At 40.7% G+C, this 16659-nt stretch overlaps 2 protein-coding genes and 1 pseudogene across 2 annotated transcripts; 1 reads left to right on the top strand and 2 right to left on the bottom strand.

The window, feature by feature from the left end:
* Window positions 1–2971: 2971 nt before the first annotated feature.
* On the top strand, window positions 2972–5491 carry LOC137980003 (uncharacterized). The gene has a single exon (XM_068827323.1). The coding sequence runs from the start codon at window positions 2972–2974 to the stop codon at window positions 5489–5491; it is 2520 nt and encodes an 839-aa protein (XP_068683424.1).
* Window positions 5492–7796: 2305 nt separating this feature from the next.
* Window positions 7797–11152, bottom strand: LOC137979209 (uncharacterized skeletal organic matrix protein 5-like). Its single transcript, XM_068826416.1, has 5 exons — window positions 11084–11152; window positions 10647–10989; window positions 8774–8822; window positions 8520–8646; window positions 7797–8337 (listed from the first exon to the last, which is right to left on the bottom strand). The coding sequence occupies exons 2-5, from the start codon at window positions 10963–10965 to the stop codon at window positions 7816–7818; spliced, it is 1017 nt and encodes a 338-aa protein (XP_068682517.1). The 5' UTR covers window positions 10966–10989; window positions 11084–11152; the 3' UTR covers window positions 7797–7815.
* A 5130-nt stretch (window positions 11153–16282) lies between these two features.
* The window catches only part of LOC137980278 (uncharacterized skeletal organic matrix protein 5-like), an 832-nt pseudogene continuing 455 nt past the window's right edge, over window positions 16283–16659 (bottom strand).

The following is a 16659-nucleotide window of genomic DNA, read 5'->3' as shown; positions in this document are numbered from 1 at the left end:
CCGAAATAAACGCCAACTTCGTGCAGTTAACACCAGGCAAGTTGTTACTGATTCTGAAGATGAGCCCTCAGAGCTGGAATCTGATCACCCACCCGTCAGAGTATCTCCCGACGTTCCAGAATATACTAATGCACCTTACAGCATTATGTTTGATCCTGTACAGGATCGTGGTGTTAGTTCTGGAGGCCCTGATACCAGTCAGGATCCTAGGACCTACCGGACAAGAAGTGGGCGTGCAGTTATCAGACCTGTCCGTTTCATGGAATAGTGTTTGAAGTATTCGTTTGTGCTGTACCGACAATCCACGCTCTACACCAGTTAAAATTTGCTCCAGTTCATGCTTTTTTGCTTTTACCTGGTACAGTAATTTAGATTTCCTATGACTGTACAAGACTCTCTCACTTTGTAAACAATAATTATTTATCGTTGAGTTAAGAAATGACTACCGTCGGGGACTTTTATCTCTAGGGAGGTCCTATCGTCACCTAGCTGTGCTCTGTTTTTAAAGAGAAGGGATGTCATAATATGCTCGGATAAAGGACTGGAACTTTTATTGTTTATGTCTTATCCCGCTCTAGTTCGCCATCTTGTACATTGGCTAAGATACTCTTTGATTTAAAACGTTGTGTTATCACATACGTCTGCGTGGTCTTTTTACATAAAGTACCATGGAAGATCATTGAAACGCTCGGTGGTGAAGAGGTAAATGAAGAGGGCAACGTTGCAAGTAAGATCAAAAGGCCATTTTATTGAAGAAAGTCCGTGTTTTTCGGAGTAAATGCAGATCAAAATACACATAGCTTGCCTATGATGCCGACAAAAAGATCACGACCTGTAAGATCTGTCTCGAGGCAAACAAATTAAATGCATTTACAATATTGTCGAAGGGCCACCATTGCGAGAGTTCCAATTTTAACGTGCCTTGATGAAAGGGACAGAGAAATCACGAAGGATTTTTTCCACCCTAGTCATGGAGCGTATGCGCAAGTAACTTTGTCCCGCTTAATTGAGCTCCTGCGGGGCCCCTGTTTTTTTTAGGAAAGGAGGCCCTGGGACTCCCCAAGACAAAATCCTGGTGAGAACTAATCGTGGCATCTGAAGAAAAATAATGAGACTTCAAGAGGTGCTAAATTACACGCTATCAGTACACTGCCAGTGAACGAGAATAAACACAGTTGTAGCGATAAAGAAGTAACAACTGAAGGGCATTTCCTATCGTCCTCTTGCAACATGACACGCAAAATACAATGTAGACGATTCACATAACCAGCTCGCATTCTGATATCGCCGTCGCCATTTCTTTGCGATGGGTTTTACGCACATCCCTCATTGTGCTTTTGTTGAAAGCTTTTGCGTTGGTCCTCTTCCACTTTTTCTCTGCTGCTGCGTTTGACACGTTGTGTGACACTAAAAAACCCCCCTCAAAGCAAGAGAAGTACAAGAAGTGCAGTTCAAATACAACCGAAATGCTACACGATGATATTTTACATCACTGTTAATCACTTAATGTACAATTAATGAATGGCAGAGCTGATAAAACTACCTACTAGATCGAAATTTCTTCTTTGAGAAGCAGAACATAGAAAGAGACCAACAAAAAGTTACAATGAAATTTGTTTTACAACCTATTTGTCCTGATGAGAAGAAAAGTAATTGGATATCCTAGTCTGTTTCTGTTGTCATCTTGAACGAAAACTTTGATTTAATCGGACATATTCCTAAACTAATGGTAACTAATGATGACTAAGTTTTTAAAGAGACCGTCACATTCTGAAAAGGTCATTATTAAAGGAAAACGCGTAAACGGAGGAGGCCCACACAAGGACAGAGAAAAACTCTGACTAGAATGGTCAGAGTTTTTCTCTGTCCTTGTGTGGGCCCGTTTCCATCAGTAGGGCTAACGCTCACATGGTTCATATGGGGTAGAAACATAACACTTTACATTACACTCTAATCAGTTAAGTCTGTTCACATATCACTGCTACACGGCCAACGTTTGCAAAAACGTAACCCTTCCTTGTATGGTCTTGAGGTGCCATGTAAATATCATTTTCAAGGGGAACACCTCTCATGCAATTGGCTCAAACAAAATTTAATGAAAGAAGAATTCGATCTCCAGAGCAGATCAGACGTTTGACCTCAAATTAGAAACATTCATTTCTGACGTTTTAATTATTTGCGAAAATAAACGAGGAAATCAATTGTTGTACCTCGTGTGTCACATTGAAACTTTATGAACAAGTAATTGACACCGTGTGACCGTTTAATACAGGTCAAGACAATAGAAAAAGTCTCCGTTGAGACTTCGAAAAGGTGACCTCGACCGCTTAACAGAGGTCAAAATTACAGTAATTAATTAAGGGAAGTAATTTTCGGGACTTCGAAAACTGACCGCTTTAGAGAGTAACCGCTTAGCTTAGAGCCACATATCAACCGACCGGTAACCTCAACTCAAAGTAATCTTGTGCTTTCTCGTAAATACACCCCTGTTTAACAGACTCAGTGGCATCTATATTCTCACCGGGTTTTCGGAAAACAACGTCACTGGGTCTGCAAATTTTCCCCCTGGTTGCGTAATTTTCCGATGGGTTTTTTCGTTCAACGAAACAAGAAACAAACGGATCAAGTCAGTCGGAGACAAGTTCAGGAGTTCCATTAACTGTTGGCTCTGTGGCATCCGACAATTAATTGAAGTTTGAAAACTGTCGAACTGAGATATGTGAGAACTCTTGAAGTGTGACATTGCAGTTTATTTCCTAAGACTCGCAATAAATTCCAGTTTATATGTAATTTCAAGAGCTTTTCGGAGTTTGATTCCTTACGATAATTATCGCGAGCAATAGTTAAAATATTTTTCCATTAGTCATTACAAGTAATCGACGAAATCTATAAGTTATCTAAGTATATAGTACAACGTACTACACTGTTAGTAAGTTGAAGCAATTTAGTCGCCAAATAGTTGCGTGGAAAAATGCCTCCTAAGGTTGACGTAACAACGCTAATTGCAAAAAGAGACAGTGCAATAGTCTCTTTACACGATCTTCTCGAAGAATTTAACGTACTTTTCGAAATCCAACCAGTGATAAGTATACTCGAAAACGTTTACAAGGAAGTAGAAATTAAGTACAGAAGCGTTAAAAAGCAACAAGAGGCAATTACGGAAAAGTTGTGTGAAGCTAGCACAGAAGGCGCGGAAGAATTAATGAAAGCTAATCGAGAGCTCGGAGAAAAAGTCAAAGATGATTTTCTACATTGCAGTGAAAAATTCGCAACTTATCAAAAGGCGTGGAATGTTAAAAAATCGTCCGTAGAACACAATGCGCTTGATGTTATGGCAGAAGCAGTGACAAAAATGACCGAAGTGTTGGGCTCGCAAAGGAACCCTAATCAAGGACTTGAGAAATTGTCAGTTCCGACATGGGATGGCAACAGGAAAACTTATGCCACTTGGAAACGCGAATTTACATATTGGATGATTAAATACAAGCAAGACGATGACGAACGGCTTCAGCGACTCAGAAAAGCGCTTCCAAAGAACTCCTTTTGGTCCGATCAAGTCAAGCCAAGTACGTCCATAGAGCAGGCGTGGAAAATTCTAGATACGGAATTTGGTGATGAAAGAAAACTAATGGACACGTTGCTGAATGAAATTACTAATCTCAGACCTGTCAAAAGCGACTCATTCTCACTTTCTCGTTACGCATCAAGAATCCAAAGCTTCGTAAATAACATGGCAGCTGACATGGAACAAAACGGTTGTCCTGTAACAAGTTCCTCTGAAGCTCCCTTTGTCATGTCACAATTACTGTCCAAATTAGATGGAAATGACAATGTTGAATTTGGCCGCGAAATGCAACGCACGGGTAAAGGAGAAAACGTGTCAAATCTGATTGATTGGCTACTGAATGAAGCAAGTCTACGATCGCGAATCAAAAGAGAAACTAATTATCAACGAAGTAATTCAGGCATTCGTTCCGATAATCATGCCAATGAAAGCGATACAAATACCGACGAGAAATGCCCGCTTGGATGCGAAATAAGACACCTACTTTCAGCATGTCCCACTTACCAAAAGGTAGATGTAAACCGAAGATGGGAAATCGTAAAACAAAACAATCGCTGCAGAAAATGCCTAAGAGCTCATCACACGAACATTTGCAAAAAACCTGATGGCACTACTTGCAACAAATGCACTCGACGCCATCACCGTTCCTTACATAACGAAGACACATCAACGAGAGAATCCAGGCAAGATCCTGAAAACGCAACAGCTTCAAATACAAGCCAAGAAGCCTGTAATTACAATATTCAAGGGAAAAGAAGCGTTCTCACTATTTGCCCTGTCCAAATGGTTAAGATAAAAGACAAAGACGGAAATTACATCGAAGTATTAGCTATGCTCGATAGTGGTTCAAACACAAGTTTCATCTCGAAGAATGTTGCAAAGAAACTCGGGATTCGTGGTTACAAAACACATCTCACGATGAAACTCGCAGGCGGTCAAAAAAAGTCTGAGGAATCAGAGCTCATCGATCTAGCTGTTTCCTCGACTCTGGAACAAAGCGTTCAGAAATCTATGCAAGCTTATGCCATTAACAAGCCATGCAGTTCAGCAAGAACGGTCTCAAGAACAGCATTAGAAAGTTATCCTCATTTAAAACCAATCTCAAACAATTTGCATTTATCAGGCGGAACAGTAGACTTGTTGATTGGTACAGATTTTGCAGACGCTTTCAATGATGTGCATGTGATCTCAGGGAAAAGTGGAGAGCCGATAGGTAAACGAAATTGCTTCGGGTGGTATATCATCGGACCATTTGCTGGTCCAGTAAATCAGCAGTCGACAAGAATTAGTTCAGTGGATGTTGGGACAGTCAGCGTGCTAGAGGACATGAAGAAACTTCTAACACAAGATTTGATGGGAGTAAGACCAACCGAACTTTGTACATGTAGAGATAGCGATCTCCAGGAGAACAAGTTTATCAAATCGATTTCGGAGTCCACCAAAATCGTCGACGGAAGGGTACAAGTTCGAATGCCTTGGAGAGAAGATGGACCTCCAAATGAATCTAACTACGACGCTGCTTACAAGAGAATGATTTCCTCTGAAAAGTCTTTCAAGAAAAAGGATTGCACCGAAATAATCGACTCTGAGGTACAAAAGCTGGTAGAACTAGACTTCATCACGGAAATACCCCCTTCAGACGCGAATCACGATCGGCCAGAATGGTATCTTCCTTTACAAGTGGTGTTCACCCCCGACAGAACAACCCAAGTCAGACTAGTATTTGATGCAAGTGCGAAAGGCCCAAACGGAAAATCCCTCAATGACCACCTGGAAAAAGGACCGAACTACATTAACGCTTTATCCCAGTTCCAATGGTATTTGGGAAGGTCCACCCGTCACGCCAAACGACCTTTTAATCGGGAATCATTTTCCACCTCCTGTGCCAGAAGAGCAATCAAAAGTGAATCCAAGGGATCTCGTTAGAAGCACTGAAAAACGTGTACACGAATTTTGGAACTGTTGGCTGAAGTATTTCGCACCAGACCTGCTACCCAGGAACAAATGGTACCGAAAGAGAGAGAGAACCTCAGAGAAGGAGATCTTGTTTTGGAGACGGAACCTACTCCCAGAAGAACATGGAAGATGGCAGTTGTACTCGAAACATTTCCTGGCGACGACGGACTCGTGAGGAAAGCAAAGATAAAAACAGCAAATGCAGTCTACGACAGACCTATTCACAAATTATGCCTAATTGCTACCAAAGAGGAATTAGATAACCCGACTTAAGTAAATAAACACGTCAAATTAAGCTGCTCAGTCTAATTAATGGAAATTTAATTATACCTCCGCACTGGGGGGAAGTGTTTTGCATAACGCATATATTTTTGGCATAAAGATGGAACTTATAAAAGGAATAATAGGTAGGTGTGAAAAGAAACGTGTTTAACATATCACGCATATTTTTGATAAAGTATAAATAGATACGTGCCTCGCCTCATAAAGTCAGAAGAGAAGGCAACCAGAATTGTAAGTAGTTTTCTTGTATCCCTTGGCTTTTCTTGTAGTTAGTTGTGTTTTGGAAAACTTTGTAACTTATGTTATTTTCTTTCCTTTGTAGTTTGACAAAAACGTAAAACATAGACTTATTAAACTCAGTACTTGTCCAAAAATCTGTTTCCTCGACGTCTCTTCCGAAGGGATACTCATATATCCAATTCATTCAAGGTTGTGCCATATACGAAAGCTTGTTAAATCTTTTTTTTTAAGGACACAGCTATATTTAACATACGTGCTTTGCAAATTCACTTGAATCCGATAACACGGGTTCAAAAATTTTTATCGGACACTTGATTCAAGTTTTCCTTTCATGTTTGGTACTGTTGTTGAGCTCTATCTGTCTACTTTATCACCATATAAGAATTAAGCCATCATATTTTAATCCCGCAAAGGAAACCGAGAATGCGTTTATTAAAGTCAGAGAGATCGTACTTATCGACTATAGTCTTCCACTCGTTCCTTCCAAGATGCAGGTTTCAAAACATAAGTCATTGTAATCGCTTAACTCTGTAGTCAACAAGTCACGTTCGTCCACAAAATGTATATATGAGTTTGTCTCACCATCCTCCGCCACTTTTGTTTGATGGTAAATCGCGAACGACGGGATCATTGGTAAAAATGAGGACATGTGATTGGCTATCAGTTAACCCTCGTGGGAATACCGGATCTCGCAGGAGATCTAAAAATAACTTAACAGGGATTACGATGGGAATAGGGCCAGTATGAGGGATTACTTCTCTTACCTTCATAATCTCTTGTCCAAACTCACCCCTTCTCAGGAGAAGATGGGGGAAGGTTGTGTAGGCGAATAAAAACGAACAAAATTTAACTTAGAGGCTTCACGAATAGCCGCATAAAGGCTTCTCTTTGTTTTCCTTCCAGTTAATACCGTTACTGACCAAGAGTCCATGAGTAGGAGCCTACCTATGTACATATCCTTGAATGAACCTAGCGTGTATCTTTCTATTTTTAAAAAATAAACTCACATTTACTGCAATTTACCTTAATTTGTACAATTTGCATACATTGTTTTTGCTATTTTTGTCTTCGTTTGATAATAACTTTATTCGGATCGGTCATTCTAAACAGTGCGTGCAGGGCCGAAAAACTTGTGGCGTTCTTGAAAAAAAAGAAAGATACGCGCAAAGGTTGACTCATAGGGCTTGTATGTGAGAGGCAAGCTCATAGTCGCGGTCGTGGACTTCTGTATGACGTATTTGATGCGCTTGAATTCCAGGATTTTCTTAAAATCGTAAACAGCAAAGAAACTTACTTGGTAGTGGAACAGATGTACTTTGTGTATTATGGACACGGTGGACTACAATGTTTTGAAATCTTGCTAAAGTGATTGGAATAATTAAAAGAAAAGTGTTTGTTGATACCGTGATAAGAATTGTCCCTAAGGGCTTGATCGCACTGGCGCATTTTTATTTTTTATTTTTTGTTTTGCCTAGAAATGGTAAACCGCAAAGCTTGGAGGAGTGCAACCGTTGTGTGCGAACCTAGTGTCGGCAGACTCTACCAAACTTCAAAGGAGCTGGTGTCTTGCTGCCTGGTCGGCCGATATTTTTTGTAAGGAGAAGCCTTTTTTTCCGAAAAATGAAGCTCAAGACATATAATTTTTTTGTAGGCTAATGCTACCCGTCCCAAAGATTGATTTTTGCTTTGACGCTCGGTCAGTCAATCGCTTCAACGTCTACAAACTAGGCTTGAAAATGGAATGACTCTTTTATTTCAACTGTGATTGTTCTCTACTGAACCAAAATATATCCCATAGCTGTAATGTTTCTGCCCCAGTTATCTGGATCAGCGTCATCCTTTGCAAAGTTCCCACATGTGTTGGAATCATCATGATACCCTCCGTTACCAAACCCAATTCTGGAATCAGGAGTATTGCAGTCGAGCTCGTTGTTTCCAATTATACCGATTCTTGCTCTAGAGTGGCCTACAGAAGCGGCATTGAACCCTCTCCTGTTACAGTTGGCCTGCAAGGACGCTTGAGAACCAATCAGCGTCTTCCATTTGTTGCGGCTCAGTGGTGTGAAGCGGTATTTGCCGTCAGCTATCAGTGAATGCAGAGACTGGGCCTGGTTGTTGATGGCCAGAAACTTGATTGGCTGACCAGGGATCTTCATACCGAGGCAGATCTTGGAGAAAGACGTGTTCCAGTAGGTCGGTAGCTTGGTCTCTTTAAAGTCAAACCCAGTCTTCCCTCCTGGGAGGTTGTAGGCGTTTTTGTTGCTCCACAAGGTCGAATCATAATGAAAGGTTTTCTGAAATAAAAACAAAAACACAAAGAATTAGCTGCATGTGCACAACCGCAGAAAAAAGCGCTGAGAACGAGGTCGGTATAAGTTGGCAAAGGAGTTGATTGCAGAAGATGTCGAAAATAAATATCTATGCGGTTAGCGAAGAACTCAGTCGATTGTTGAGAAAAACTTGCGCAGTCGGATACCTTTTTGCCGTCAATCTTTATCGCAAGCGTCCATCCTCCACCTCCACATCCAAAGTTTCCCATGTGACAATAAACAGGAATCTTCTGCGACCCAAACATCAGTGGATACACTTGGCTTTTGGAGAACCTGTATCAAATTAAACCTCGTTGTTGAAAGGGTTCGGAAGGTGATACGAAGAGCTTCCCGCGTGCATTAATCCCTGATGCCTACATTTTAAAATACATATAATTCAGTATTTTTATTAGGCGCTTACTTGTGTTTTTCATACAGCTCGTTGCACGAAGACGAAGAGACAGGAACAGCTGTAGAAAGTATATAAAAGATGCCGTGATTAGAAATAACTTCATAAAGTATTTTATTTTGGATAAGGAACATCTCTGAGAAAGGTCGTCCAGCGATATTGGATGAATCGATATTAGATGGGATGCCAATCGATAACAGCGACCAGGAAAAACCTACTAGACCGTCAAACGCGATGTTTTCTCAGTCGCCTCTCGCCAACTTCTCGTCTGCTTGTATTCTACCAATGAAACCATCGAAATGACAGATTGATTTTTAAAAATCAGCTTACCTAGTGATGAATTCTTGAGTACTGCAATGAGACTTTCCAGTTTATTTTGCAGCGTTTTAATAGCCTCGTTGGCTCCCGAATCCTGAAGCAAGTTGCACATAAGATTGCAAAGCATGACATGGCTGAACGGTTTGGCGCAAGATTTGTCGGATCTATGTGCATTTACAGCCATCGAGAAAAAGACTGGAACGAAATAAACGCTGAGACTTAAGCACATTTTGTACCAGATAAGGAAGCTCACCCTCATAACGAAGATTCCAAAATTCCTTGATTCCCAAGTAGTAGTGCGGTACTAACTTAAATAAGGAAATTAATAAGATTTTCCTATAGTTACAAATACGCCCGAAAATGTTCTTGTTAACAACCTCATCCAATCAGTTTAATCCAAGTTTACTGTTTTTCTTTTTACTCGGCTTATTCCGCTTTGGCGTTATGGTCAAGTGTCAGTGTACAACATGTACAGTAGTAGTGTACAGATATAAGAGGCAGTACTATAATTATTTTGTGTGAAAATAATAAGGCAAGTTATTGGATTACCCGGGCTGTAAAAGGTACAATGAAGGTACAATTCTGAACTTGGGGATTGAACATAAACAAACCCAACATTGACCATGCAGTGCATCATTTCAATGGCCTGAGGAGTGCCAAGATGTTTCATTTTGTATAAATCTATTTCAATATCACCGCTTACGAGAGTGACAGTAACGATAGTGCCATTTTACCCCTTTGTGATCCCTGTACCCAGGGGAACCAGGCGGACCAGGTTCTCCAGTTGTTGTTCTAGAAGCCGTGTCATTATATTTTTTCATGTTTCTTTAATATTTTTTATAAACTCCTTGGGTTCATGGTAATAAAAAAGGAATATTTTCCAGCAGTAACGCAGTTTGCTGAACAGCTTGTAGTCAACTCCCAGCTCCTCAAAAATTAGTTTGTTTTATCACGGTTGGTTTTTGGCACCTTGTGAGTCACTATGTATGTGCAAAATAGACAACGCTGCAGGTGTCGCCCGTTGATAAAATTATTCATTGATGATAGTGTCTTGGTTACTTTCAGAAACCAGATCTTCAAAGAAAACAATTTTTTGGTTGTCCACTGGAAGCTGTTCAGGGGGATGAGATTTGTACCCATAAGCATCAATGATATCAGTGCATGTATAAAAAGCAACAAATTCATTGGTTTTTCGGGCAGGCTCTCAGAAAGGGAATTACAAATGATCTCAATTTTTGATTTTTAATGCACGCTTATGCACCTTGAAAGCGTGCTATTTTTAAATGTTTGAAAATTGATATCATTTTCATCCCCTTCCTTCCCCTTTTTCTCTTCCTTTACCATCTTGTGATAGTCTCAGTTTCTATTGCAACAAAATATGTACGATTCTGCAATGGTTTACAAATTGTTTAAAATATTTAAAATCGAAAAAAATAAAGCTCGACCGAACGGATTTGGAGAAGCCTTGTTCTTTTAAGAAAACTAAAGAACGAAAGAAATAATGCCTCCACAAACTCTTTGTCTACACTTTCGTTCGTATAAATTAACGATGAGTTTGAAATATTACCTGTATCGCGCCTTATCCCCATATAGAACCTGGCGTCATCTGGTAGGAAGTCATGGGGTCTAGCTTCTTTAGTACTGTTATTCAGCTCGCAGATACCGCCGGTGATCATGAAATTATAGCTTTTGCACTTCATATTATTTTGACATAGAAAGTAGCAGTCAAGAGGAGTTCTGACAGCAACCGTTTTTAAAATGTGATTCTTAAGAGCTCTGTTGGACTTTAATAACTTGACCTCACACTGTTTGCTAGAAGCCATCATGAACAACCGTGAAATAAAGAATATTGAAAAGATCGTCAAATATCCAAGCTTCTGATCCATGTTCTCCCTAATCCCAGCGGTGCCCTATTTTAAAAAAATAAAGTCAGGAAAGTGACATTATATTGCAAAATTTGAAAAAAAGATATAATAATAAAGGAAGAAAGGAAAAAGTGCCAACCTGACAAAAATCTTTGAAGTCGCTTTAGTCGAAGAATCTTGCTAAAGAGAGCTAAGCTGTCGCAGTAAAATCCGTCAATCAGCTTTATCTTATAATAACTAGAGCACGAAATAGGGCCTGTTATACCTCTGGACAGGAAGCAGCTGTCGGCAGAGCACGACTACATGTATTTCTTAATTGCTTTGAAAAAGGTCAACAATTTAAAAAATAGCCGCTCATTGCCTACGTGTGGTCAGTGCAGTAAGACAGCGCTTTATTCCACAACTGTCAACTGAGCTGCGTCTTGTTTCCCTGGAGATTCAAGTTGTCTATGCGTAATATGTAGCCCTAATAGTACACGATCTATTGTTTTGGCACCGTATATCATTGTAGTGCCAAGGTAGACGTCTTAGGCAGGGGTCGCACTAATGCTTTTGGTGTTTACATTAGACATAAAATCTGTCATCGCGTGCCTGCGACAAGTGCGACCCTTTTGTCCGAAGGACCTAAAGATCAAAAAAGCCGATGTCTTGCCTCGAAGCAGGTCATATCTTGTCTAATGGCCTTAAAATAACATTTTTATGTTTTTGTTCGGCCGCAATGTCAATCAAATCTGAAATACCGGCAAAAATCGAATTTTCTCAATTCTTCAAAGATAACACATGTGCACAGCTACAATTGTAGCTACAGTGGAACCTCGATTTAACGAAGTCGCTGGGGACCGGTCAAATTTGTTATATCGAAAACCTCGAGATAAAAAGCTCTTTTCGGGTGTGAAATATTAAGAGTTGACAGTCCGGTTTCAAATATCATTTATGTCCCACACGTGCGACCTCCAACACTCCCGTGGCGTAAATGTCGTGACATATTTGTGGGACAACATATGACGCGACATAAAAAAAATAAGGCCACAGTGCGACCCCTGCCTTAGGTAAATAGCCCCCTAAGAAGACATGTGGTTACTAGTAAACCCAGAAAGATTGAAGAAAGTAAAAGGGAATGGAGAAACATTGGCTTCGAGGCTGACATGTTAATCATTTTCAAGATCCCTTGCAACTTCTTTATCACCACAAGCCTCTGATAGTTTTCCAAGAAAATATTTCATTGAAGTTAAGCCCTGTCCGGCGGAGTTAGTATTTGGTTGGGGGACCTCCAAATATACGACTTGCTGTCAGAAACAAAGGACCGAAAATACTGTTTTCGCGCTCAAAAAATGCGAACTAAGCAAGGTGCATATTTTGTTAGCCTGCGTCTACTAACTCTGCTAAAAGTAAATAAATAGTGATATACAGTTTGTGGGAATAGCAGTAGGAAGTTTTCCGGAAGTGTCGATCGACAATAAAATATTTTGCCATCAGCACTAAAATTTGTAACATGAAAACAACATAAATTTTGAAACTCGAATATAAAAAGTTAACATCAGCGAAAAACATTTTGGGAGATTTTTGCTCCGTTCAATTTTTGAAGGAAATCGCAAAATCGAAAGTGCCGTCGATTTCAGCGGTGTAGTGTAGCCCTTAAGAAAAAAAACTGTGCAGATGCGTCGTTTTCCTCAGTCGGCACTTAACGCGTTCGGGAGGTGGGTTAGTGCACATAGCTGGTTCGAGCATGCGCACCCATGCGACTCTTCATTACCCGTTTATCTAATTTCATCGTTTTCTGATGACCTTTCCAATGCTATCAACATCTACTTCCCGACAAAAAGTGTCAGGCTTCACCCTACCGATAAACCCCGGATGTCTGCTGAGATTAAATCTCTCATACTCGAACGACAACGTGCTTACCATTCTGGGCCTACCGAAAAATGGGAACACCTTAGAAACAAAGTTCGGGAAGTCATCTGCAAACGCAAAAAGGCGTTTTATCCGCGCAAGGTGCAAAACGTAAAGGGTACTGACCCGAGGAACTGGTGGGGCTTGGAGAACAATTGTGCTATCCAGACGAGAACGGCAACATTATATCTGGTAAGACCCTCGCCACTCGTCCAAACAACGTTTTCATATCAGTAACTTCGGATCTTTAACCTCTTGACACCTCGAATTTCCCAGCCTTTTTACCATAGCTTGAACAACCACCCACCATATCAACTACAGCGGTTCGTGAAAAGCTCCCGGTGCTTTAAAGGTACCTAGACCGAGCACCCGATGGAGTCCCAGCCCGTCTCCTAAAAGAGTTTTCACCTGAGCTGGCTGAGCCGGTTACTAGCATTTTTAACCGCTAATCGGGGATATTCCGGACACAATGGAAGGACGCTAACATCACTCCTGTTCCCAAGGCCACGCCCATAACTGGGGACGGGAATTTAAGACTTATCGCCCTGACGCCGGTGATTTCTAAAGTGCTACAGGATTTCGTTGTTGAGTGGCTGTTAGAAGATGAGAGACATCTCATCGACCCCCAGCAATTTGGCAGTCTCAAAGTAACCTCTACCGCCTATTGTCTTTTGGACATGGTACACAACTGGCTCTCGCCCATTGACCACCCTGGTAAGTTCCTGAGAGTGTCCTTCCTAGATTTCAGCAAGGTGTTCGATCACATTGACCATACTGTAGTGTCGTAGCGTGAGTTATCATTGGAATGTCGTTATTATTGTCAATGGTATTAGGTGAGCGTGGCCCTATGGGAGTATTGTATTGTTGTTAAATTATAAAAGCTAGGGCAATTTATTCAAGAGGGATGTGTAGTGTAACCGTGTGCTAGATCTAATAAGTGTTTTAAGGGAGAACTGAAGATAAAAATGAAATTTTTTTTTTCGCCAAATTAAAGGAAATATACGAGTACTTGAGGGGTTTCTTACATTTTTTCGTCTTTTTGAGGCCAGAAAGACCCTATTGATTACTCGATGGAAGTCCGCCATTTTGCCTGTACTATAGCGGGCTTGGGCGCTAAGCGTGACGTCATTGCGGTCACTTGCTTGAAAGCGGGAAACTTGAAAAATGGCTGAGTGCGTTATTGTGGGCTGTTCTAATAGAACTGTCAGACACCAAAAGAGTTAAGTTTTTCGGAGAAGTGAACCGAAGAGTTGTTTTTGCGAGCAACTGGGACACGTCATTCAGTGAATGGCAATCGCACTTCAAGCTGGGTCTTGTAAACTCGGCAACGATCACAAAGATGTTTAACTTTGAAAATTCGCAATACTACGAACAGAGTAATGTGTTTACATACGATGGCAGTTTGTAGCACTTCTCTTTGCAAACACTTGCACAGTCGAAATGCTAGAATCCTGCTTTACGCAACGAATAGCTCGGTCAGCCGGCACATCTAACTTAAATAGAATTTTAAGCTATATGTAGATCTTTTAGTTAAGAGCTATGACCATCACTAGATGTCTGTAAGCTAAAGTTTGTCAAATTGAATCGAAATGACAGACAAAACAACAGCAGTCAACAGAATCTCGTAGTAATCAAGTTTTCTTTATTACCTTAACATCTTTTTCACATTTCTCAATGATTGTCAGCAGCTCCTGGCAGCATTCTGACATTTTTAGATCCGATCAGGAACGCTTAATGCAACGCACTGCCTGCAATTCTAGCATTTTCGGTGAAGTCTTGTTAAGGAAAATATCAGAGATGTTTTCAGCCTGTTCTCGCGCCATTTTTACCCCTGAGGCCATGCGGTCGAGGAACCTTGTGAGCACGAGCTCAACATTGACACAAATGAGGAACCTCGTGTCTCGAACCCAGATTCTAAAATGGTGCTTCGTCGTTTCTCTGAGGGTACTGGAAAGGGATTTGTTTTTGTTAACGAGTTATGATGATGATGATGGTGATGTTGGCACTAACACATCCCTTATTTTCATTTACATATCCACCTTTTTAGGGTGGGCGGAGCGGGGATAAATTGATGACTTATGAAAAATTCAATCTAAGGAGAACTGTGAAGAAGTCGTGGATACATTTCTTACAATCGGGGAGTTCTGTTGCAATCAGTTGCTTTCTGATCTTGGCTAGGAAATAATGACTGAATATTCGTGTTTGATTTTTATCTAAAAAGAATGCGTTATCATTGGCAGACTACACCAGGTCATTTTCAAATATCTGAAGGGTCCTCTATTATGTAAACAGCCACGAATGCCTCAGTTTGCGATAAGTAAAAACAAGGGTTGTTTCCAAAACTTCTCAACCTTTCACGAAATCTGGAACGGATCATGAAATATGCTGTAGTTAGTTGCATTTTATAGATACAAAAGAGCCAGGTGAAAAGAATCGCCAACTGGTGTTTTCGGCTCCTTTAAACTTTTTACGACGTTGTCAAAAGTCTATGAAGTACCAGAGGATGGTGGGAAAGAGCGAATTCTTGTTTCATTGTTATCGTAAAGGAATGCTTCTGTTCAACTACAACAAGGTGATGCCGAAAAGATCTGGATATTTCTCAACTTTGTAAATAAAGCTATTGAGTGGTTGTAACTCCGTCCTAATATAATTACCTTAATGCTCATTCAGCTTTTAAATATGTTAAAAGTGCACCTTAAAGGTATTGAATATAACCAATAGAATGATGAAATATTAACAGACTAAAAGAGCAGTAGTTTGTTTTTGGTGAACACATTCAGTTGTCACTGTCCACGGCAATCTCACGTCGTGCTCCTTTGCTAGTGCGAGTGGACCTGTGAACTTGGCGGATCGACGAGAAAGTGTCTCTTCGCATTCATTTTCAGCACACATAGCACAGTGACACCTTTTGTGTGGTCTTTCACTGAGCAATAACTCGGTAACACATGCTGACTGCAACAAGTACTGATCAATCCCGTCGGTCATTCTAAACAGTGCGTGTAGGGCCGAAAAACTTGTTGCGTTTTAAAATAGAAAGATAAGCGGAAAGGTTCACTCATAGGGCTCCTGTATGACGTATTAGGTGCACTTGCATTCCGGGACTTTCTTAAAATCGTAAACAGCAAAGAAACTTAGTTGGTAGTGGAACAGATGTACTTTGTGTATTATTGACAGGGTGGACTACAATGTTTTTAAATCTTCAAAAGAGCCGGTGTCTTGCTTCCTTGTCGGCCTATATTTTTTGTAAGGAGAAGCCTTTTTTTTCGAAAAATGCAGCTCGTGACATTTAATTTTTTGTAGGCTAGTGCTACCCGTCCCTAAGATTGATTTTTGCTTTGACGCTCGTTCAGTCAATCGCTTCAACGTCTACAAACTAGGCTTGAAAATGGAATGACTCTTTTATTTCACTGTGACTCTTTTGAAAATTCAAACAGAGGTGCATTCTTCTCTACTGAACCAAAATATATCTCATGGCTTTAATGTTCTTGCCCCCATTATCTGAAGACGGGTGATTTATTGCGAAGTTCCCACATGTATTGAGATTATCATGATGCCCTCCGTTGCCAAACCCAATTCTGGAATCAGGAGTAAGGCAGTCGTTCTCGTTGTTTCCAGTAATGCCGATTCTTGTTATAGAGTGGCCTTTAGAAGCGGCATTGAACCCTTCCCTCTTACAGTTGGCCTGCAAGGACGCCTGAGAGCCAACCAGCGTCTTCCATTTGTTGCGGTTCAGTGATGTGGAGCGATATTTGCCGTCAGCTATCAGTGAATGCAGAGACTGGGCCTGCTTGTTTATGACCAGAAACTTGATTGGCTGACCAGGTA

This window comes from Montipora foliosa, chromosome 12, assembly GCF_036669935.1.
Source record: "Montipora foliosa isolate CH-2021 chromosome 12, ASM3666993v2, whole genome shotgun sequence".
Classification (NCBI taxonomy): Eukaryota; Metazoa; Cnidaria; class Anthozoa; order Scleractinia; family Acroporidae; genus Montipora; species Montipora foliosa.
This window is presented reverse-complemented; position numbering and strand designations above follow the sequence as displayed.

Bases quoted from the DNA above. Each gene is read 5' to 3' on its own strand.
- LOC137980003 (XM_068827323.1), top strand. From the start codon at position 2,972: ATGCCTCCTAAGGTTGACGTAACAACGCTAATTGCAAAAAGAGACAGT.
- LOC137979209 (XM_068826416.1), bottom strand. From the start codon at position 10,965: ATGGATCAGAAGCTTGGATATTTGACGATCTTTTCAATATTCTTTATT. The intron at 8,647-8,773 runs GTAAGCGCCTAA...AATTTGATACAG, and splicing joins GAGCTGTATGAAAAACACAA to GTTCTCCAAAAGCCAAGTGT. The intron at 8,338-8,519 runs GTATCCGACTGC...TTTTTATTTCAG, and splicing joins TAAAGATTGACGGCAAAAAG to AAAACCTTTCATTATGATTC.